Source organism: Lycorma delicatula, chromosome 7 (genome assembly GCF_047948215.1).
Source record: "Lycorma delicatula isolate Av1 chromosome 7, ASM4794821v1, whole genome shotgun sequence".
NCBI classification, from domain to species: Eukaryota; Metazoa; Arthropoda; class Insecta; order Hemiptera; family Fulgoridae; genus Lycorma; species Lycorma delicatula.
This window is the reverse complement of record NC_134461.1, coordinates 90,303,362-90,329,906: the sequence shown is the minus strand read 5'-3', so window position 1 is coordinate 90,329,906 and position 26,545 is coordinate 90,303,362. Positions and strand designations below refer to the sequence as shown.

Here is a 26,545-nt window from a genome sequence, read left to right as displayed (position 1 = left end):
CAGTGAGAAAAGATTAGTTTACACAGTTGATATTATAGATTTTGTTTTGTTGAGTATATAAGAATTTTTTTTTATAGGCATGAATCCAAGTTACATTAAAAAGTAAGCTTTTAAAAAAAATACTTTACTTTACTTTTTCTTAATTTCTTTGAAAAATTATTTCAATAATGAAATGAAATCATATAGGTCAACAAAAAAATGAAGTAAAATAACAATACTATAATTTTTGTTTTATATTCATGGACAAATAATTATAAACCAAATTAGTGCAAAGTAGTGTGTGTTTATTAGTAATCTCTTATATTTATCTTATTGGACAGTAGTACTTTATATGAGGAGTAGAAGATGCTGTTACAATGCAATATGTAGTTGGGTAAAACAGTTTTTTAATTTATCTGTTTAATTTACATTTAGTCGTATTCTAGAAATTAAGAAGAATGTATTCTTATGGTGTTTCTTTAAATGCAACATTTATGTTAGCGATAAATGTTCATAAGTTAACAACATTTTTCACATTTCACTAATTGAAGATTATAACTTAATTTTTGGTTGTTCTCAAATTTCTTTAAATTATTTAAATTTCTTTGTTTCATTTAAAATTAGGTGTGTAAAAATGGTTTTTTTTTCTAATTTGTGCTGCAGAAAATTATAATTTATGAAGTAGCTAAAACAGACATTTTGTATAAAAAATAGAACAATTTAAAAAAAAGATAATATGGTATAATTTAGAAATAGTATTAAATAAATCTACCAAATTACATTTCATTGATTATTATTAATATCGACATTTGATAAGTATAATCATAAATTAAATATAAAAAAAATTGATCGTCTAATAATTAAGCTTCTAAAATAAGATAAGCTAGAGTAGTTTAATAAAATTTAGTTATTTATTTAAAATTTTTTTGTTTGATTATGTGTTGGAGCCTAAACTGTCTCTCAGTGATGTATTACTGAGATTTTTTTACTGTAAATTGTTATCATTTAGTATATTAGTATTTTTACTTTCCAGATTATTAGTATATATTTAAGAGAAAGTATTGCTATCATGTCAAAAATAATCCTTTATTTATAATATTTATTATGGATTAATATTTCCCATCTTATAAAATGAGACTAAATTATTGGGTGGGGATAACTACACAAGAATGACTTATAAATTAAGAAACATACAATTAGGTATTAAGAAAGATATTTTAACACTTTTTCTCCATACATGTGTATATTTGTGTTTAAATATAAAAGTATGTTATTTATTAAACATTGTCAGAACATAAATATAAATGGTAATAGGAATAATTATATTATAAGAATCAAGCTGGATTTCTACATAGTCCATTATTGGTTATTCTAGACTGTAAAAATTATTAAATAATTAACAAATAAGATTAATTAGTTAGAATTTTTCTTATAATAGTTTTTAATTTAAAAAAGTAATCTCTGTTTAAGAAATATTGGTGGTTCCCCTTGCTTTATAAAAACATGAAAAACAACTACAACATAATAGGTTTCCATATAAAATAACATATACAGAAGGGAAAATTTTAAAAAAATGATTAAAAATATATTTATATTATCGGAGAGTTTGGTAACATATATATATTGACATTGTAAAATGTTGTATAGATTAATTTCCATGTTTGTATGTTAGTGAAAAATTTGTAAACTATATCAATCATTATTATAAAAACTTTGTAATTTTGTGACAATATATGAACAAGAAAACTATTATTATTATTTTTATAGTAATATTTTCAATAGTAATAGTAACATTTCAATAGTAACAGAAATGATAAATTTTCATAAAGATTATTTTCATTAATTTTTCTCATTGGCAATCTTAATAATTTGTGTACGATAAAAATGTGTACGATAAAAATGTTTTTATTTTTTTGTATCATTTTTGTAGTTACTTGTGTAATAATGTAGTAATGTATATTTTTTATAGTCTATTTTTAATATTGCATAGCATATACTAAAGATTATAAAATCATAAGTATCATGCATGCATTTAGTAACAAGTGCAAACACTCAGCATTCAAATCAATGTGGTTGACCTGCAAATGATTTTTAATAAAATGTATTTTATTGAATAATTTCTCACACAGATTACTTCAAATTATAAGTATTTTGAATCCTTCTTGTTCTTCATCTAAATTGATTCCATGAAGAACAAGGAACCTTACCATTTTAAAGAGATCTGCAACTACACAACTTGTTGATTAGCTAAAATGACAAACAAAGGCCAGTTCTGTTCTAAACTTGTAGAACATTTCATCTGGTACATTGAAAATGCCTTTATTCTTAAGATGTATATATATTTTTTCAATCTTTCTACTAATTCATTTTTAATTGCCCAATTAATAAATTAATCAATTTTTTTCAGCTCTTGTCGGTTCATTAACAATTGGAACAACATTTTTTTTGTCACCAATTGCTGGTATATTGACAGACAAGATTGGTATTAGAGTGACAACTTTTATTGGCGGTATATTTGCTTTTGCTGGTCTATTTATGTCTTCATTTTTTAATGAAAAGGTTAGTATTAAATTAAAAGTGCAATAAAATAGCAGTTTGATATTTACTATTTTGAATAAAATGTTAAATGAAATGGAATATGCTCTATTTACATTTGTTTCATCTGTAATTTAAAACATTGCATTTTCAATGAAAAAAGTTTGCAGTAGATTTAATGATAAATATTTTCTTATTCAAAAAATTAATTATGTTGTCAAAGTTTTTTACAGGTTCTATAATATAAATCTTGTATTAGGTTTAAGGTTCATAATGGAATAGTTTAAATTCCTGTAATAACTTATAGACTTTTTTTAATTTATATGTTTTTTGTATGAAAAACGTTAATAAAAAGAGTTTCTTGATTTAAAATAAGGGTATTTAAATAAAGAGTATTTTTTTCTGTTTAATGCACATATGCAATCATTACTACAGACTATTAACCAATTGCTTGATATTTCTCTCTGCTTGCTGTCTGTCCTTGCTGTTTGAGAGTGGAAAGAGAGAATGACAGGTATTATGTATATGCAATTTGGCAATTACATTCCTGCCAAGCCAGCCCTCCTCCTCTCAAATGTTCGTTCAACTATGAAAAATGCAATAATGACACAATTAAACTCTGATGTGACAAAAATATATCTCTTAATGTGTAAATTTAATTGTAATTCAAGTTATATTACCTTTCATTTTTTTCCCTGTTTAGCCTCCGGGATTCACCATCAGGTATTATTTCAGAGGATGAATAAGGATGATATGTATGAGTGTGAGTGAAGTGTAGTCTTGTACAGTCTCAGGTTGACCATTTCTGAGATGTGTGGTTAATTGAAACCTAACCACCAAAGAACACTATCTAGTATTCAAATCCATATAAAAGTAACTGCCTTTACTAGAATTTGAATATTGGAACTCTCGATTTTGAAAACATTTGATTTGCGAAGACGCATTCACCACTAGACCAATATGGTGGGTTACATTACCTTTAATTGGATTGAACATATGTGAACAAGCAGTATAATGCAGAAAAAATATATAATCATTGGTATAATGTGAATTTTAAATTAATTTTTCATATTGAATACATAAATTCAGTACTTAGTAGTAAACGTTAAAAGTGCTCTTTCATTGTTTTACTCCATCTTCAAGTCCTTTGCTCTATCCTAATGTAATTTTTTTTAATATTTAGCAGTATAATATTAGTATATTATTTAGCATTGTGTATTTTGTCATGTTATTACTACTATTTTACATCAGCAGTTGAAAGAAGTAGAAGATGGTTCTCCCTATGCCGAATCCAAGAGTAAGAAGAAAATAAACGTTTCTGAGCAACTTCACTATCTCTCAAATGTTCCTGGTGATTCAAAAAGTACTTCACAAATTTAAAGACATATAAAAAAATCTATTTAAATAACTTACATACTTACATATTTGGTTGTGGTCTCATTTCATTGCAAAACACATCAAATTTTGATCACATAGATCATTATTACCGAATTTGGCCACCAGTGTTATAAAAATGGATTCATTTACTAGTGCAGAATGTGCTCACTATTTAATTTGATTTCATGATTTGCACTTAGCAACAGTGCAGTTCAATGTAATTTTTGTAGAGAGTAGAATAGGGAGCCTCCTAGTAGGCATACAATTTATTCAAACTTTTGTTGAGACAGGTATTCTGTTAAATATACAAAATCACCAGGATATCCACGCATCCCTGAAGTCCTGTGGAATAACTTAGAGAAAGCTTTGCATATAATTGAAAAAATCAACTCAACATGCATCACGTGAGATTGGCATTTCACAAACAACCATTTTGCATATCTACTTAAACAATTGCACTTGAATTCAATTAAAATTAATCATGGTTCAACACATTACAGTTGATGACAAAGTTGTTCCGCTGCAGTTTTGTGTGGAAATGATGAATAACATTGCAGATACATTTTTAGGCAATATAATTTTTAGTGATGAGTCAACATTTCACATCAATGCCAAGGTGAACACCCATAACTGCCAAATATGGAGTAGCAAAAACACTGATGAAATTTTGCAGCACATTCATGATAGCCCTATGGTTAACTTTTTTTGTGCCCTAAGCAAACAAATACTGTACAGCACAAAATAGAAAGAAGAAAGACTGTTCTTCTTCCAGGAAGCAATTATAAATGGTATCATTTATCTGGACATGCATCAGAATTTTCTTATTCCTCAATTAGACTATGATCACAAAGATGGGTGCCATTACTTTCAGCAAGACAGAGCACCACCTCACTATCACCTAGAGGTCTGAAATTTTCTTGATACTCAATTCCCAGGTTGGTGGATTGGTCGTGAAGGTCCAATTGCATAGCCTCCTTGCTCCCCAGATTTGACACCGCTAGATTTTTTCTTGTGGGTTTTCATTAGAGATTAGGTTTATGAACCATCTTTGCCTACTGATCTTCTTGAGCTAAGACTTTGAATTAATGCCACAGCTGCAGAGGTAATGCCCGACTTGCTGGCTACAGTCTGGAATGAAATTGATTTCTGGTGATATGTATGGCACATTATAAATAGGAGCCACATCAAACTAAAGTGAATGTTGAGTAAAAAACTTTGTGTTTTTCTGTGAAATAAGACCTCAGCCGAATCTATAAGTTACCTCAATAAGTTTTTATATGCTCTTAAATTTGTGAAGTCCGTTTTTAATTCTCTGATATTTTAAACCACTTGTATATTTGACACCAACTTCTTTCAGACATTTTCAAGATCCTAGCCTAAAAGTTGTTTAAGCTGTTATGAGAAACTGACCAATGACTTATTATGCTGTTAGTATAAAAAGTTAAATTAAAAGTTTTTTGGAGTTTACACTGTGTTTTATTATTTGTAGATCCTTAGAAAATGATTATCAGTTAACTGTTGTAATACATTAAAAAGTTTTTTCTTTTTGTTTTTAGGTTGAAGCTCTATTTTTAACTTATGGTGTAATGTTTGGAATTGGTGCATCATTAGCTTATACACCCTCACTGGTGATTTTAGGTCATTATTTTCAACGTTACATGGGAATTGTGAATGGTTTTGTAACTGCTGGCAGTTCAGCTTTTACTATGGTTATGCCATATTTTATTGATGCATTACTTAAAAATTTTGGTCTTAATATTTGTCTGAGGTAAACTAATTTCTTTCTTTTTTTTCAAGTATCTATCTTAATGATCAGAGAAATTAATTTTACATGCTTTGTTTAAAGTTGTATTTAGGATTCTTTAATTTTAAACATATAATTATTCAAACACTACAGTTGATTGATAACTTTATTGTATTATTTCCTTTATAATACCTAATACCTGAATCTCAGATATTTAAACACTGATAAAATATGCTCATAGAAAGGAACGAACGTTTCAAATTACATAAATCAAAAGATATAATCTAAAGGATACCTGTGTGTATTAAGAAAATGAGTTTTTGATTTTAGTTTAGATAACAAAAGAGTTTGAAAGAATTAAAAATTTAATTGTATGTTTAAAAAAAGTAGATATATAACTGTTCTTTTAACTAGCTTTATTACCACTTAAATTTGCAGTATTCACCACCCTTACTAATGACTAAATTTTAACTAATAAAAAAACATATGCTGTTGTAGCATTTAAGGATGGGCAAACATCTAACTTGGTGCCTAGCACCAAAATTATCCACATTAAGTTCTGCGCGATCTAGACTTATAGTAATATCTGGTCATGTACAAGCTGATTTAACCACTAAATTCAATCATCATTTACATGCGATAGGTTCTGATTATATACCCGTATATTTTTTAAGTCATTATTTGAAATAATTGTGACCAAAAAGAGAAAAATTTGTTTTGTGGAAAAAGAGTTATCTGTTTTTGTTTAACAATTTATAAAGAATAAGATAAAAACCATGAAGAAATCATCCTTTTATGTTTTTGGTACAGATTTATTTATGATTTTCTCATGTTTTCTGATGATGCTCTAATTTGCCTTCTGCATAACCATTCTGTAGCAGTTTGTTGCAGTACTCTTGATTTTGAATATTATGGGACATTGGTTTTCTGGGTAATAGTATGGTCAAAATAGAGAAGTTTTTAAAATTTTTCATTGCTGTTAGAAAATATTCTGAACTTTAGTGTTATTTTATAGTATCATTTTCCCTCAGTTCTGATGAAAGCCATTTATACTTCTATCTAAATTATTTACAGTTTATATATTTATAAAATTGTTTTTTTGGAATCTTTGTTTTTAGTTTAACTATCTTACCTTTCTTAGTTGAAGTTTTGAAGTGATTAATTTTTATGTGAAGTTTTCATCTCAGAGAATTCTGTCTTCTTAAATTCATATTATAAATTCATAAACGACTAGCACTAGATAGGGAATCTTGGAGAGCTGCATCAAACCAGTCAAATGACTGAAGACAAAAAAAAAAAATTCATATTGAATTCTCTGTCTGTCTGTATGCTGCTGCATACAAATTTTTATTGTAATGGTTATTCCTTTTCCACTGTTTTTTTCTTTTTTGGAAAATGGAGTATTGGTATGTTTTTGTTTATTTTTATTCCAGGATTTTTATATTTTGGTTTTTACATTATAATAATTGTTTTGATTGCCCATCCTTTAAAACTACAAAAAAATGTCACTTTTATGAATGTACATGTTTCATTCAGTATTGAAATGTATCAATTTTTTCACTCTTGCAGTTCAGTATGGATGTGAACATTGCAGAATAATTCTGAAATTACTTAATTTATTAATTATTGTGATATTACTGCATACAAAGTGTGCCTTAATGAATGTGTGTGTGGATGTTCATACAACTGCAAAATATGCAAAATGTGTTCACCCAAAACACAAATCAAAGTTTAATATTTACTTTGTTAAACTTTAAAGTTTAACTTTTTAAAAAGTGTTTTTTTTCTTTTTAGTTTGTCTATAAAATATTATTTATTAACTATTTCTAAAAGTGCATAAATATTCAGAATAATTATAAAGGGATATGAAATGTATGTGTTGGCAGCAGTGATTGGTAAGGTATGAAATTTACTTAAAACTAATATCTCTTGATAGTTAAACCCAATATTTAACTATCTATTGTAGTATTTAATTTGGTTTTAGACCCAAACTTTAATTCAAATTCAATTTGGTACATAAAAGCTTCAAAGTATTCTCCACTCTAATATAAACAATTTTTAACAAAGATAAACAAGTTTGATATCTTGTGCGTAATATGCTCATTGCTATTTTCTCCAATTCACTACCTATATATTTGAGACATTTATATCCTACATTGTGTTACTCTGTGTCTTTGGCAGTCCTCTATAAAAACAAATTCAGTATATTTAGATTTTGACTGGAAAACTGAATTTACTTGTAAGGTACCTCCGCCTAGACCTTGTAAATAGCATATTTTTTATTGCTTCTATGTAGAAGTATTCTCTTTTTTATTTATTTTTCAAGGATAATTATTTAATTAAAAGTTATTTCATATTACCTTATTTTAGCTGTGTGTTTACAATTATCTCTGACTTACTGTGAAAATAATTTTGTAAAACTATTTAATTTAAATGTTTACATTTTGCTTTTATTCAGAAATTAAAAAAGTAGTACTTAATTAAAAATTATTTTTGTTTTGTCTTATTTCCTTTTCAGAGTATTATCATTTTGTATGTGTCTAATTATGTTAAGTGCATTACTTTTTAAACCCATTCCATTAGCTGATGCATCTGATGGCAAGAAAAAATTTAATTCACTAATTAATAGAAGCATTTGGCGAAATAAAAGATATGTAGCATGGGCATTCATCATACCATTGGCATTATTTGGTTATTTTGTTCCTTATGTGCATTTGGTAAGTGTTTAAAAAACTTTTTTTATAAATTATTTATAATTTTTTATTGTAGTTTCAGCAACTAAGTTTTTTCTGTTAAATTTTTTTTTCTGAATTAATAAATACCTATTTATTCATGATTATTATGTCATAAACAGTCCATAATATCAATTACAGCTTGAAGTTGAGCGCGTCAATATTATCTCAGTTGTTCTAGTAACATAATGTTAACAGAATTCCAATGAGTCAAAATACATTAATATTATTAACAGTTAGTAAAAGTGATTATAATTTAAATTGGTGTAACAGAACTGTTTTCATGTTATGTCATAAACAACTTAAATAATAGAGATTAATAATGATGATAATCCATTCACCTAACTAAAAGGTGAGAATGAATAAACTATTTTAAATATAAATGAGCTACATTTCAAAATCTGCAGTTAGCCATTTGTACATGCATAACAATTTTTAACATTGAATGCTCTACAAAAAAATTTGTTTTTAGGAGGGGGTTCTTCTCATTACCCATTATTATTATTATCATTATCATCTACTTTCATTATACATACTTAATTTTTTTGTACAATTGCTCCTCCTGTATGTGAAAAATTGAACAAGAGAGAAATATATTTAGAAAGAGTAATTCACGTACAAGAATAGATAGAGAACGAAAATGAGAGAATACAACACAAACAACAAACTCCATTACTCCTGTTGTTATTTTTCATTGCAAATTCCATCATATAGATAGGTTGATAAAAATGTTTTGTTTCTTATTTTCTAATTATAATGGAAAGAATTTACACACATTTTACTTATTTTAAGTTGCAATTTGTCAACTGGGTATTGGAACTAAATAAAAAATAAAAAAAACTTAACAAAAACGTTCACACTGTTTCAAAACAGAATATAAACTTCATAGGTTATTAATATTAACAGATCATATGAAATTGGATTAAAGAATATAGTGTACTATTTTAATCTTAATTACTTCAGTAAGCTTCTACGACTATTTTTTCAGAAGATTTTGCTGCGCTTATGAGCTCCGAGTAGCAATGAAAATACTAAACCATTTATACAGTATTAGTTTTGATTAAGCGACTAATTGGTTGTGAATTAAAAATATATTAATAATGCAAAATTATTTATTATTTAATTTAATATGCTGCTTCTTTAAACAAGGCTCTAATAAATTAAAGGATAAATTATACAGACTGTTTAACAGTATAGTTATAAAAACAGAAGCACTAAAAAGAAACTTGTATTGACTAGTAAATAACTTCATCATAACTAGAAGCAATCGAGCAAATTTGTTCATTTCAAGAGCTCAACTCTCTCATAAACTCTGTCATTTAAGACAAGTATAGTTGCTATTACATAAATTTAAATTAACAGTTGCTACAACAAAAAACTAGCAAATTAAGAGGTTAATCATGAAAAGGTGTCTAGAGAGAAGGGATGTGAAATGCTAAAGAGAGTAATCTTAGAAAATATTAATTTAGACTGTTAGGAATTATTTTGACAATCCACTGATTTGTATCATTGCTTATAATAGAAAGTACCCAAAATCTGTGTCATATTGGTAATCATAAGTGATTGAAGACTGATCAGTGGTGGCTCGTAGCTAAAATTAGCGGGAGTGTTGCTCCAGAAAATTATTTTCTGTGCCTTTTCAAGGCCATGGTTAAAGTTTTCTGTAAAATAAAAGAACCAAAAAAAAAAATGAATCTAATAGAATAGGTGGGAGCAGGATAATAATCTAATTCTACATTTCATCACATTCAAGAATACGGTACACACATATATGGTAAGCACATTGTGCTTAAAAACCATTTCAGTTTAACTGGATAAATAATAAAATGTCAATACAGATAATATTTTTTAGTATTACTTGATAATAACTTAATAAAATGTCCGCTTAAAAACACTATAGTCCAGTGCTGCTTAATTTAAATTTCTATGTACACAGAAAAAATACCTAATTAGTTTTTACTAATTACCTTCTCTTTCACCCTTTCAACATGATTTTGGCAATCAGAAAGTCCTTGCTTTCTTCCATCTTCTGATCACTACTGAAAAAACAACTAAACCACTTTCATATTCCTTCCACCGACTAAATTAGAAAAGGGAACAAATAAGGAATGTTCCATACACACACAGAATAAAAAAAAGCTGATTTCCACCAGTACGCCAGGGTCGGCACTGCAGGAGCGACAGTGCTCTCTCTTCCTTGCACCCTTGCATGCAGCTTCCTGTGTGCACATGTACACAACAGCCAAACATCACCAACACTAAACACGTACACATCAAAAACCATGCCGTTGAAACTGTGGATCGGACAGTTCCATACAAAGATTTTTGTATCTTTTTCGTAAACTGGGGGATGGCTACTGACATTAAGCTTAAGGATTATATATTGTACAAGTATAAAGAAAGAATTGAAGAAAAAAGGACGCATATTAAATGTTATCAATAATATCAAGTGAAAGTAGGGGGTGCTGCAGTTCCACAGTGCCTATATATGAGCCGCCATTGAGACTGATTAGGGAGAAGTTAATATTTGCAGAATGTAAATTCACTTGTAATGTAATTAAATTCAGAATTTAATTAAATTCATTTATATAATATAAACATGAAATACAAAAGAATATCACATAGTACTATATTAATAATTTTTTTTTTTCAGGGAAAGTTTGTTGAGGATAATTTTCCTGGTCATGATGGAAAAAATCTTGTGTTCTGTGTCGGTGTAACATCTGGTTTAGGCCGATTAATTTTTGGAAAGATAGCTGATAATCCTAATGTTAATAGGATATTACTTCAGCAAGTAAGCTTCATTGTTTGTTTATTCCTAATAGGATTACCTTGTAAGTTAGTCAGTGAAGTTTTAAACAACTCTTCTTATGGCTAAATTTACTAAAAGAGTCAATCATAAACTTTGTTATTACTTAAATGAGTTGATTTCTGATAATTAATTCTGTTTGTTTTACTTCAGACCATTGTTTTAAATTTGTTAAAAGTCATCAGTCAGTTGACCAGTTTGATGTTTATTCTCCATTCCTTTCTGGTCTGTCCCAAACTTTTAACCTTAATCTTTTAAGGTTAAAACATAGGATAATATGTTATGATGATAATAATAATAACATTCATCTACTGAAACGTATTTACTACATTTTACATTCACTAATATCAGTTTCATATATTCCAATCTTTGTCCTAGTATACTGTTTTTACCTTCAAGTCCCTTCTTGACCAAATTAACTGGATGTCTTAATGCATGACCCACCAACTTAGTTTGTCTCTACAAGATTCTGCCCTTAATTTATGTTTTCTTTTAAAAATTTCCTTATTTCAAATTTTATCATCTTACCTAATTTTCAACATTCTTCTGATTACATTCTCCACCCTTCTAATTTTCAACTCCACATTTCAAAAGGCTCTATTCTCTATTTTCTTCCATCACTTTCCCTTTTTTTAATGCCTATGTTTTATTACAATAAAATTTAAATTTCTTTTTAACTCTAAGAACTGCATATAATACTACCAGAGTTCTTTTCTGCATGAAAAAACTGTCCTTCATGTTCCAATCTACTTTTGATATGTATAGTATTTCATTTACTCTGTAATTTTATCACGTAAAAACTAAATTCTCCCAATTCTAGTACTTCTTGATCCCATCACTTAATATTTAATTCCTCATTATCCACCTTTGTGTCACATTTTGTTAACTTTATTTTACTCGTATTCTCATTTATATTCAAGTAGCAGTAAATCCATCCATGTATGTATTTCTTCTAACTCATCTGCAATTTCTGTCAAAATAACATGTCTTTGACAGTAAATCTTAGTATCTTTGTTTTTTCTTCTCAGATAGTTATTCCACTATCTGATCACTACTAGGAAATATTTCAAATATTTCCTAGTGTATATTGAATTTTTTGTATTGCTTCTACAATATACAATTTAAAAAGCAATATGGACAGAGGTGGTTTTGTCTTGCTCCTTTCTAAATTAGAACTTTGCCTTTCTTCAACTTCTATTCTTACAACTGCTTCTTGATTTTTGAACATACAAGGCCTGTCCAGAAAGTAATGTCATACTTTTATTGTGAAGTGACTATGTTACAGCGCGCACTATCATTTGCTGGGATTGATGGTGGTGTAAGTCAACTATCAAGCGAGTGCTTTCTCATTGGAAGCACTCGCTTCTCTTTTAAAAATTTCCAATGGTTCAGCAGGCCTTCGGGGATGGGTGTTTATCACAAAGGCAAGTCTACAGATGGCACAAGGCATTTTTGGAAGGCCGTGAAGAGATCGGTGACGAAGTCCATGCTGGACGCCCATCAACCTCCTCAAATGACAAAAATGTGACTCATGTGAAAGAACTTTTGCAAACAGACCATTGAATGAGTGTTCATTTAATGGCCAACATGTTAAATATTCCAAAAACTATCAGCCAAGATTGTGACCAAGGATTTGCACATGAGAAAAGTTTGCACGAACAAAGCTTGTTCCAAGAATTTGGACAGATGATCAAAAATCTCATGGAAATTCATCAAGATGTTTTGGAAATGTGTGCAAATGATCCTCACTTTTTGGACAATGTTATCATGGGTGATGAAACATGGATATTCCAGCACGATCCCAAAATGAAGAATTTGAACCTCAAGATAAGTCCCAAGATAACTTATCTTGAAGTCTCAAGATAAGTTAACATAGTTTAGACCCCATGCATTTGCATAGAACTTACACAAACTCCTTCATTATATTTTTATACACATATGAAGTCCCTTTACAAATTCGAGAGTTGTAACATAAAAACAATGATTTTGATTATTATTTTGTATATTTTATAATTATTTGATAATTAATAATAATGTGATAGGATAAAATGTTATCTTAAGAGAAATTTTTCTAAATAGCATTATTTTCTGAATAATTTCCATTAGAATTGCTATGACATTTTATGAATATCTTTTTAATGTAGTATAGGATTCAATAACAGTTCAGACTATCATCAGTTGTTAATTTACAGTCTTCTTTAATTTAAATAAGATGGATACACCAAGCCAGTTGTTTGGTTATGCTCATTAATATAAAATTGCAACATTAGTCCACTAGTTTGTTTAGTTTATTTAATGTGCATGTATGTTAAGTTAGGTGCTGTAAGTTTACAATTGTAGGGAACCTGATATGAGACATATGTCTCTCTGAAAAGTGTAAAATTAAATAGCTATTTAAAAAAATAAACAAGTGTCCGATGCTAAGCTAAGTATAGAATATTCCTAATTGAGGAGTGTTCAATTCCGCAACAGCAAACCCACAAAATGAAACTGATATTCAGAACGAAAATTGACAACTTTACAATGGCTATCATAGAAACTGAGTGTATTAATTATAGTATTAACTGAGTATTACTTTTAGAGAAAACAATAATAATTTGTTTCTTTTATTTTTTTTGCTATCACAACCATGAAAAAGACTGGGATAAATAGGGCAGAGCAACAAATTAATGTGCCCTTTATGTTGAGAATCAGAACAATAAAAATACTCTGCATCTATTCAGTCTTTCTTTTTCTGTTTAGCCTCTGGAACCACCGTTAGGTATTACTTCAGTGAAGGTGATATGTATGAATGTAAATGAAGTGTGGTCTTGTACAGCCTCAGGTCGACCATTCCTGAGATATGTGGTTAATTGAAACCCAACCACCAAACAACATGGTATCCACGATCTAGTATTCAAATCCGAATAACTCTCAACTTCAAAATCAACTGATTTGTGATGACGAGCTCACCACTAGACCAACCCGGTTGATTCTGCATCTATTCAGTAATAGAAATTTATATAATATTGGATGTATTGAGTTATGTGATAAAGTATTAAAAATAAGTACTTTATTTTTTATCTTAACTGTTATAGTTTATCAGAATTTGAAAATGAAGATGTCTGTATATTTTTTAAGTAATCGTCTTTGAACAGTAAATTACATACATAAGTGTGAAATTTAACATTGTCTGGTTGAGCGAATAGAAAAAAGTACAATTTTAATACAAATAATGTTAACATCATCTACAAAATATGCTGCAAAAAAGTATGACTGCTGCTAAACTGACAGTAGTGAATTTGTTAAGGTTTGTTGTGTTGTAAATAAATGCAGAGCTTATGATGATTTCATCTTGGTGTATTGCTGTACGTTTTAGTGCTTTTTTATAGTTTTTTCTTCTTACGAAATGGAAAGCAACTTTTAAATATAGTAATAAATATTTTCTTTTTTTTCAGCTGTCTTTTTTCTTTATTGGTACAGTTACAATGCTTATGACTGTAAGCCCAAACTTTGTGGTATTAATTATTATTGTCCTTATAATGGGATTGTTTGATGGATGTTTTATCAGTCTGTTAGGACCAATAGCATTTGATCTCTGTGGTCAAGAAGGTGCTGGACAGGCAATTGGATTCCTTCTTGGATTTTGCTCGTTTCCATTAACTATTGGACCTCCAATTGCAGGCAAGTTGCTATTCATCATGTTATTAAATATGTACAACAGTTCTATGATTTTCATGTGTCATAAGTTATATAAAACGATATCAAAATTGAATATATAAAAATTATATATATATATATATAAATATATTATACAATTACTGTTATTGTTATTCATTATATTTTGTTCAATTTCAGTAAGTTTTTTTATTTTTAATTTCACTAATTAAATGCTTGTTAATTTATTATCTTAAAATAGAATGTTACTCACATGCAGGACTAGCTTTAGAGTTGTTGCTACACCTCTAAAGTACTACTGCACATGCACTGTTTTTAAGTTAACCCCCAATCACATTTACCCATCCTAGTTTACATAACACCCCTTAGGTATAAATCACAAACAACAATCAACATCAATAAATATTATCAAAAACATCAAAATGCATATTAACTCACACTGAAATGCATCACATTTTATCACTCATTACTACACTAAACATTACACACAAAATACTACAATTACACACTAAATAAGCTGATACAATTTCATATTCAATATACTTTTCAACCACATTCTAAACATGCATCTTCCTTTCTCAAGAAAATTCCTAGCAATAACATCAACTGATTGTAGAGTGAGAAACAGCAACTTCAGTCACTGAAGATGACCACAAAAATGATTGAAATATTGTGACATGAGTTTTTAAAGCATAAATAAGCTGGTTTAATTTGTTATTAAAACTTGAATGATCTACTTAATAAATTTAGACGCAAGTTGCTTTCTGTTGCTGACTAGTGGCTACCTACAGGTAGCCATTAGTCAAGTACGCTTTGCATGCGTACTTGACACCTAGCTCTTTGACACTTGTTTGATTCAGTTTTGGTAGTTCGAAATGCTTCTTGAAGTTCAGCTTCTAGATTATTTTGTAGCCTAATATTGAGCAGGAGAGACCAACAGTAAGATGGAAAACAGGTGAGAAGAAGGTAGCAGATGAAATGGTTACACAGTCACAACAGAGCAAAGAATAAAACGGTTGTACACCAATTTTCAACTTTGATTGTTAATAACTTTGGAACTAAGAAGGCTCTCAGAGCCGGGTAAATTGCATTTTGTAACAAATTTTATCAGCTTTCAGAAACTCACCTTCCACATTGGTAAATTTCCTCACCATATTCGAGATTCATGAAAAAATGAAAAGCTGGGCAATAAAATTTTTCTTAAGATGCTGGGGGTATTTTTTCAAAATGAAATGTAAGTAAAAATTTTCCTCTAGCTTGGAACTGTTAGTCTGCAAAATTTCATATCGATTTAAATAAAATTGTAAATCTGTATAAAAGGCAAATGGACACACATATTCTTCTTTATATATGCAGAGAAAGGGAGAGAAGATATGGCTTTATGATTACCCACTACTTTAACAGTAATATTAAATTATTAATTTTTTTTTACAGGTTTATTGTACGATCACACAAAATCCTATACAATACCATTCCTGTTGGCCGGTATACCTCCAATACTTGGTGCATTTGTTCTCTTCTTAGTCAGCATCGCTGGTAAAAGACAAAACGTAGAACCTTCTGCTGTAACAACTCAACTACTTCAATCGGTTGAAAAGTGTGAGTTATCAAATGGTAAGACTATTTCATCTGGTTCTTTACCCATCTTTTTACCAATAAGAAATACCCTTCCTCTATCAGCCTCATATACGCTTTCTTATTCAGTACCATATAGTAATAAAAGAGATCAGCAGAATTATTCTGATGCATATTCTCAAAATAATAAGAGCAGTTATTCTTTAATCTAAAAATACAGTTTTTCACTTTTATTTTAGCTTATTTAAATTTTATATTTAATAAATTGTTTAATTTTTCTTTTAATTACTATTTAATTTCTTTTTTTAATAACTGTTAAGTGCTATATTTACAAAATTTTATGGATTTTCTAATCAAAGTTATGAATAGATTATTCATCTCTTCTATACAGTTGGTCCTTAATGTTTATATGTAAAAAATCTATTCATTTAGTTGCAGTTTCATTTTTTTTTAATAATCATTTTTTTAGTTTTATAAACCTAAAAGAATCAGTACTCAAAATAAAAATAAAAATTAACAGTTACAATTAATTTTTCTAAATGAACAAAAGTCATAGTTTTTACCATATGTAAGTGGCAAAGATTAGTGTTAACCTTTCCATGAAGGTGATTGATAGTTCAAGGCATGGCAAAACCAATTAAGCTTAATGCTAGCAGCTCTTTAGTACAGTCCTCATTCATCATTCTGTTGTTGATTTCTAATTAAAAACATTTCCTGGCTCGAAATTCTAAATGTAATAAGCTATGAGCAGTCATTTTATGAATTAGGGATTTAGCTATCAATGAAATGCCGATTTAAGACAACTGCAGAAGATATCTGTAGGTAAATCAATCAGTCATTTTACTTTATATAACCTTTTTTTATTTATATTCTTATTTCAATCTTAAGTAGCGTATTAGGTATGATTTTTTAGCCACTAGTAGTAATGCAGCATACCAACATAATGTAGAGAAGGAAATTTACCAACCATTGTTTAATTTCAATGGTCTCTGGCAATCAATTTATTGAATTTAGCTTCAGAAATTGGAATTTTATCCTTGCATCAACTCCTTCAGGTTCAAGGATGGTGTTTCTTGAGACATTTATGCAAATTGGAAATAATAGATAATTAATATGTGTAAATACTTCATTATTGGTTTCAAAATTTTTAATTTTTTCATACTTTATTAAAAAAAGAAAAGAAAAAGTTACTTTAGAAAAGATAGAAAATGGTGCAGAATTATTTATTCAGATTGAATTACTTTTATGTTTTTGAATTTCAACATTGAAACACCCTTAACAGTTTCCACCAGACCTAAGCTAATTTTTTTCATTATCATCAGCCATTTTAGCGGTTTGATATTATTCTCCAGTCCTTATTGTTCTTTTGTTAATCTTTAACTTCGGCAGTATTTTTAAATTCTGTGCACTTATTATTTGCTTTATAATTACTATCTTAATCATTTTGTGCAGTGTTTGCCCATAAACACATATCTACACAACCTACTTTGTATTCAACGTAATCAGCTGAACCTGAATAATTTAATGCATGGCTCACCAACTTGGTTCACTTCTTTACTAGATTCAACTTCCCTTCTCTTCTGCTCATCTTTGAACTTCTTCATTTCATATTTTATAAACCATCTTATTTTCAGTATCCTATTGTAGCACCACATTGCAAAAGCCTTTATTACTTTCTTTCCTGTTTTTCCTATTGTCCATGTTTTACTATTAGATTGTATTTTACACTAGCAGTCATTCCTGCATGAAAGCTGCGCTTGGTTTTGTTGTCTACTCTTGATGTGTACTTTATTTTCTATAAGTCAGTGTATTATATTCCTTTATCTTATATTTAATTCTTTCTTATTATTCTTCTTTCTGTAATACTTCTTCATCTTGTTTTATATTTATTTTCTAATTATATCTTAGCAATAAATCTGTACCATTTAGAATTTCCCTTTAACTGATTTATGATTTCTGTTAAAAGAATTTCATCAGCAAATTGTAACATTTTTCTTTTTTTCTATTTGAGTAGTTCTCTACTATAATTTTTTTTTTGTCAATTCCATACTGATTCTTTTGTATAGAAGCTGAAAAATAATGAGGACATGCTATATCTTTATCTTACTCCCTTTTGAATCAGAGCTTATTTTTCCTTCATTTTCTGCTCTTATTCACATAATTGTATGAATAATTAATATTATTTTTTGTAAGTATTAAGTGAATATAGTATTGTTTGGTTTCAAAATTTCTGTGGTGATGTTTCCATGGTAGAGTGTCAGTATCTCAGCCTTTCATCCAGAAGTTCCAAGTTTGAATCCCAGTCAGGCATGGCATTTTTCATATGCTACAAAATTCTATTTCCATATTCTCATGGACAAGCTTCAAGCTTATGTGTGTAATTAATTCATCAAGCTAAAGAAAAGGTGTAAATTTTTCATACATTATTTTTTTTTTTAAATTGTAGAAACATAAACTGGTAGAAAATGATTTCTTCAGATTGAATTACTTTGCTATTTTTGATTTTGAACATTGATACACTAACAATTTCCACCAGACCTTTCTTTATGTAAACCTTTTTTTAATATTATTAGGAGGAACATGGTATCAAAATAATGGACATTTTTATATTTCTAGTTCACTGATTTTGTTAAATGAATTTTTGTATTACAATACAAAAATTGTAATACACAATATAAATATAAATCACATATAATATAATTGTATTATATTGTAATAATACATTGTTGGGCTGCCGTAATCCCTACAATAAAAGGTAACAACAATGCTACGGCAACCCGCTGTTTATTACCCTTATAGCTTATCATTAACACTTGTTTGAAGGTATTTCCCGATTTCACCTTTTCTCAATTTATTTATTTATTTTTCAGACATCAATATTCTTCTTGTTTTCTTTTTTTATGATATAATTTTCAGAAATTCATATTCTGTATAAAATTTCCAATACACACATCAAAAAATCATATGGTTGACTGTCAAAAAATTTTTAACTTTAATCGTTAATAATTAATTAACGTGATCCGATAAAATCTTTTTTCAAACGGGGTTTTTCTCTTCGCGATTTACTCTATACAACTGTTTTCTTCTCATTCTTAGGAGAAATATTTTTTTTGTTCTACTGTGTTATTTATGTAATTATTATTTAATATATATATATTATTATTTATATATATTACTAAGTAATTATTCTTTGCTATGTTTTCTATGAATGTGTATATGCATGTGCACACATGTGTGTGGATGTGTGTGTTTATTTTAAGGATTGCATTTATTTTAATGGTTGGATATCAAATGCTTTGCTCATTTCACTAAGAAATTCTTCTTTTTTTTTTAATTTGACAAAACTGTATTTATCATTATAAAATAACAGTAGACCTTAGATAAGTAGTTGACTTAATTAGATAATTTATTGATTTATTTTGAACCTTTTTTATGCTTGTGGAAGTAATTTATAATTTTATTCAAGTTTAGGATTATTTGTCTATTATCTATTTAATGTAAAATGTTTATATGTCTTGAGCATTTACATTTGTGCAGTGGCTATAAAATTAATTTGGCAATGTTTATATATAAAAAGAGGCATGGTCTTTTGATTATAAATATGTGTATAATTAATATGCATGTTTGTAATTTGATGATCAATATTTTAATTAATGAAATCAGATTTATTAGTTTTAAAATGTAATATTATTACAGGCAATATAGTACCATTGTAAAATTGATTAGAGATCAGATAATAGCATGCGTACTTTGACAGCTTTAAAGCACATATAAATCATGTAATCGCCTTCTTACTAGCCAATTTCTAATCAGATTCTGTACTTAACATTTTTTCTTTTTTCAGAAGATCCTCTGATATTTATATTTTATTTAAATAAATTAATCATTTCAAATGATTTTACAAAGTTATTTTAATTTGCTGTAAAACTATGTTGTATGATTTAATATTTGCAAATAAAAGAATGACATTTGTTTTATTATATAAGTTTCATTTAATTTATCTCTGCATAATTTGATTACAGTTAATGTACTAAAACTACATAGTAAACTGACATACAGTTGGTATATTAATTACATATCAATGACACAAATTAGTGTACTGATTTCATTGATATTTAATGTTATTTCTGTCAGTAATTTATGTTGATTGTCCACAAACTCTAAAGAAAAAAAATAATTTAATAGTTTAAATGTGAATACTTTCTGCATGCATCTTTTTAAATTAATTTTTTTAATTCTTTTCTTGAAATTTTATCATTTTATTTATTTATTATTTCATAATTTGCCATTCGCTAATAAATTATCAGCTCTCCTTTCAGAAAAAATAATACCTTTTAATATTTATTACTTAAAATAGGGGAACTGTTAACCAAATTTCAAATTTAGCAGTTTTTCATCTTCTTTTTATCCTAAAGTTTTTTGAGCCTTACAGTTTTTTTTCATTCCACGGCTCAACGATTGACTTTTCTTGACATCATCCTTAAGCTGCTGCTGTAATCTTGCTTTCACACTGTTTTCCTACTTCATGGTAAACCGCTTGAATGGCATAACAGACAGCACCAACTAAACTTCTCTTTCTCCTTACTATCCTTTTTAAATTAATCAGTAACCTGTTTTTTTTCTTTAATCTTCACTCTGTCTGGCCAATGGTTTCAATATTTTTCCTCAATACCACATTTCAAAAGCCTCAATCTTCTGCCTTTCTTAGGTTTCATGGTTTCGCATTAAATACAATTTTATATATTGTTTATGCATTTGTAACTTGTTCTAATGACCATCACTGTTGTCATCCTAGCATTAAGATTCCAGCTGATATTGGTAGCAGTTTTTGCTTCATTCACAATATATTCAAATTAACAGCGCTGCTTACTTAACCTTAAACCATGAATTATGTTTGAAATTTAGTTTTGTTCATTTTTTATTATTTCCTTTTCCAGCCATCATGAAATTTTGTTTTAATTATGTTGTTTAAAAATTGTTTCTTTTCAATAATTTTCAGGATTATATTCTTAATTATTAAGTCCAATAAATTTTTTTCTCCCTGTGTAAACAGTAACTTAAATAAGATTTGTGAAGCGAGTAGTTTTATTTATTTATATTTGTGAATGTTTTTTCTGTTTCCATTAGTTGTATACAAGATTTTATATTTTGTGTTAATATCGTGAACTGTTTTACGTTGATTTTTGTGTTTTAATTTTTTGTTTTGGAGTTGTATTTGTTTGTATTTTATCATTTCATTTTGTAATCTATTCATTTCATATTTTTATTTCTCTTGTTCAATTAATTTTGTATTTTATTTCTCTCTTTTAATACTTTTTACTATTCTGAAACATAAAGATTCAATTTTGAAATCATCTTGTATATTTTTTGAACTGTTTTAAAATTGTATTATTAACATTTTTCCAAAAATCATATCTGTATTCTTTCCATATTTTTAATTTAAAAGTCTATGTTTGGAATGGCAATTGAATTTTATTATTATTTACTTATACAGCAATATTCAGTACTAAAGTGAAATCTTAAATTCAACTTGAAATTATTAATTAGTTTATGAAAAATTAATTATTTTAAATTATATTAAAAATTCAGAAGCTCTGCTGTTGTTCTTTTTTCATTACGATTTGTATTTTATTAATAATTTTGTTGAAAAATAATAATGTTTTCTTCTCTCTCTCTCACTCTCTCTATCTATCTATCTATCTATCTTATTTCTTTCTTTCCTAAGAACAACATCTTAGAATTTATCATGGGTTTTATATGTTAATTGAATTGATTCATTTATGTTTTATTACTGTTATTTTTTGTATTTGTATGGCAGTGACTTAGTCAGTTGTTTTGCCATTTACAACACATGATTTTCTAAACGTGCTTTACTCTTTTCATGATGAAAATCATTGTTATATATTCAGTTTGTATATATTTTTAAAGCTGTAATATTGTATATAGTACAAAAACGTTAAGGACTTATGTATTAGAATAATAAGAAAACTACAGCTATACTAAAACTAATAAAAACAGATTATTTAGTGAATATATATATATATCATAATATTCATACCTTTTTCAATCACATATGAAATAGTTAGCTTCCTTCAATTCCTCTATCTACAAGTAAATCACCTTCCAAAGTAAAAGAGGAAATTCTCCTCTTAGTTTTACTAAAATGGCTTGAAATATAACTCCAAAAGTATGTTCCCTTAGAAAACCTGCCGAATATAAATCTTATATTTATTTATCAGTCTCAAATTATTTTTTACAGATTTTACAAAAATTGTTTGTTGCTTTGATTTCTATTTTAAATTTATCTAAATGTCTGTATATCTGATCAATGTAGTTTTTTTTTTATTAAAAATAATAATTTTGCTCTTGGTTTTCTTCTCTTAACTTATACAATATTGGTTGTTGGATCTAGTCTTTCATTAAGTTAATTATTTGTGATAAATTTGATTTACAATTTGTTTTAATTGTACTATGTTTTGTACTTGTATGTTTTTGTTATTATTGTAGTTGTAGTAATTTATGTGCATGTTATATTTTTATCTGTTATTTTGTTTATATTATTGTATATATATTTAATAATGTTTCTTCCTTAACTGTTTGCATGTGTTGTACTTTTTTCTTTATTGTGAATATTTTTGTACTTAATTGTGTTTTCTTTTTTCTAATTTTGTAATAAAATCTTCATTTCTTTGTGCATCTTTTTTAATTTATTTATTATTTTTTAATGTCTCATTATTACCTGGTTGTGTGTTCATTAAAAATGTAGTAGTACCCTTCCTAATAAAATATCATCTCAACTTTCACACATAATGGGCTTATTAATAATAAGTCGCACATTACTATACCAAAAATTTTATATATCCACCAATCTTTATGACAGAGTAACATTGTCTTTACCTCGCATCTCCAAATGACTTGCATTTTTTACTTAGCAATGTACTTTTAAAATGAATTTCTTATTTCATTGTTGTTTATATTTAACACGTATATTCATTAAATTTTTATTACAGTAACAATTCTGTATTTTCCCTTAGAGAAACCAGATAATGTCGTTAATTTCATATAAATAAAACAAATATAGTTGAGTTTTAATATCATACAATTTTTTTTTGTAAAGAAACAGTATAACAAAAAAAATACAAGTAGTTAATTCCCCATTTTGTGTGAAAGTAGGCAAGATTAACTCTTAAAATGAAAACTGATACTTATTTCCTCTGTACCCATTCTATTTATTTTTCTTGCATAACATTCAGTCTTCAGTCTATTTTCCATAAATATGTTATAAACAAAATCCATGAATAAAATTGTTTCCATAAAGGTGGTAAAAAAAGTTATTTATTACTATTTTATAATAAACATAAATACTTATGTATTTTTAATATTAATGAACTGTCCTTATTGGTTTTACAATAAATAGCTGTAAAATATTTTTAAAATCTAAGAAGTTGTAATAAAATTATGCCTTTATGTTCCGCTGATTACTGAACACTTAAAAAAGCTACTAAAATACATTCTAAATTTATTGACTGTAATTATGCATCACATTCCTTATTTTAAATATATGTGGAAGGAAATTCAACTCTAATCAAACAGTCCTACTTTACCTTTTGATGCAAAATTACTGATGTATGTTTGACAGAACAGTATTATTTTTACATTACTTTACTTAAAGTAAACCAAGCCCTTTACACTAATGCAAAAGTTTCTGATAGGATTAAATTTTTAATTTATTTTATAACTATTTTTCATTATTATAATTTTAAATAAATTAAACAGATTTTTATGTTTGATGTGCTGTGATTTTTCAGGACTTTCTTAAAACTGTGTTTTTATTTGCTTATTCTATTAGTACTTGTAAATATTTCATGTGTAATCAATTTCATAATTTGGCAGAGTATTACATTAGCTAGAGATGCTATGTTAAAGCTGTCTGTGATTTAGAAAGATCATGCTATAAGTAGGTACACCATACTGAGGTTGCTGAAGGGCTAGGTGATTCCAGTTTTTCTTTGCAATGCCAAAACTTGGGCAACTATAGCATAAGACCAAAGAAGAATGTATGTGTATATAAAAGGATGCTAGAAGTATCATAGATGGAGAAGAGAACAAATATGTCAATTTTCAAAGAATTCTGTGTTCAGAAAAAAGCTATCCTTCATACACTTTCGGTGAATACTGCAATTCTTCAGATAATAGTATGCTAGCAGGAAGACAACCTAGAAAAAATTACTATTAGGAAAAATTGAAGACAAGTCTTGAGAAAAATGCCTGTTGTGATGGATAGACCAGGTGAAAAAGAAAAAATAGATCACTGGATAATTAATCTGAAAAGTAGAAGATTGGGTGTGTTGAAAACAAAACAGCCAAGATTACCTGCTAGATCACCAACTTTCAACACTGAAGAATCTTCTAATGATGATGAATTAACTTCATACACAGTTATGCTGCTATCCAGTTATTGCATTGCCTTTTAAACATTGTTATTTAACTTCAAATTTATATTTTGTTTTATATGCAATATGTCATGATTTTTTTTATATTTTTTTAACATGTAGAGTCATTTTACAGCTTACCATACAGTTTGACTACAAATTATTATTTTTATTTTAAATTCTGATGACACGAGTATATGTTCTTTACTGTAGCACTGGATTACTCCAGTAGGTGGTTGGCAGTATTTCACTTAAGTTCATTTCTCATCTTATGGTTAACCTTTTACTAATTGATGGTGTCAGAAATAAAGTGTGATTTAGGATATTCATGATCTACAGTTTTAAATGTTTTTTTTGATACAGAAAGGTTTTTTCAATAATTATGTTGTTAAGAATTTACAACTTTTAAACTTTTGAATTGATTCAGAATATTTAAATATAACATTTAGAATTGGAAGAGAAATGATTTTCATGCCTAAGATAAGAAAACTGATAGAGGTGAATAAAAATTGCAGTCTCAAATGAAGTAATTTTACATACTTCATGCATTGGATGCCAATAATTGATTGATTGTAGACAACCTGCCATGAAGTGAATTGCTTTCAAAATTTGCACAGGCAGTCATAATGAGCACACAATCCTTGGCTTTCTGTGAAAAGTAAGAAAAGAGAAAAATAAGTTAGTAAAAGACATATGGCAGCTAGAGGTGAAGGCACCTCCCGGAACTGTGTTAATACTTAATTGCAGGTCTGGTTCTGGGAGGAATGGTTAAAAGAATTTAAAAAAGTAATAAAAGTATTGAATTAGTTTTCCTTATACCTTCACTGAACTGAATATAATGTTTAACCTTAATGGCTCAAGATACCAACAAGTAATGCTTTGGTGACTCTCAACTATCAAAATTGGCTGTTCATTTTTGGTTTGGTAAATTCGGATATGGTCATATAAGCTTAAAAAACACATGCACTAACAGCAAAATGAGATAACCAAGTCATAAAAATTCATTTTCTTGGAAGATCATTAAATAAATACTATGTGAGATTGCTGATTTGAGAACATCTTGAATGAATATTTACTCAGCATCTATATGAAAATGTTATCTGCAAGATGTTCCTTATAACTAATCAGAAAAAACAGATGTGTGGCTCCCTTTATGTATTGTATAAAGCAGTTTATCCAAAATGCAAATATATTTCTGTCAGTTCATAGCAGTCAATGAAACATGGATTCATCATTGTATACCAAAAACTAAAGAACAACCAAACAATGAATAAAAGGAAGATAAAAATTGTGTCTTCTCAGTTCAAAAAAGGTAAAAGATGTTCCATCAGTTGAAAAGATTATGGTAGTTCTTTTTTTAGGTTGCATAAAATCTATTATTAAACAGTTTTAATAATATTAAACACTTTTAAAATATTAATTCTATTTCAGAAGAAAGAAATACTTCTTTATTTGATCAATTTAATAATGAAACAAAAGCAACATTTAACAAAGAAAACCAGTGCTTTTTCATCACAACAATATATTAATTAATAGGTCAGCAATTACACAAGCATAATTATTTGAATTATGCTACAGAAGTTTTTCTTACAAACTGTATTCTCTAGATTTAATCCCTTGTAACTTTTTCCTGTGTCCAAATATTAAAAAACTGACTGTTAGAAAAAAATTTATCAAACAATGAAGTAATCAATCAGTGAAAAAA

General features: G+C 27.7%; 1 protein-coding gene across 1 annotated transcript in view; it reads left to right on the top strand.

Moving 5' to 3' along the window:
• kar (monocarboxylate transporter 10-like protein kar) overlaps positions 1-26,545 on the top strand; it is a 116,084-nt gene that overhangs the window by 62,742 nt on the left and 26,797 nt on the right. The window contains exons 4-9 of the mRNA XM_075371579.1: positions 2,387-2,538; positions 5,448-5,659; positions 8,154-8,352; positions 11,021-11,161; positions 14,614-14,839; positions 16,268-16,447. Of these exons, the coding sequence (XP_075227694.1) occupies positions 2,387-2,538; positions 5,448-5,659; positions 8,154-8,352; positions 11,021-11,161; positions 14,614-14,839; positions 16,268-16,447 (1,110 nt within the window). The remainder of the gene's footprint in view (positions 1-2,386; positions 2,539-5,447; positions 5,660-8,153; positions 8,353-11,020; positions 11,162-14,613; positions 14,840-16,267; positions 16,448-26,545) is intronic.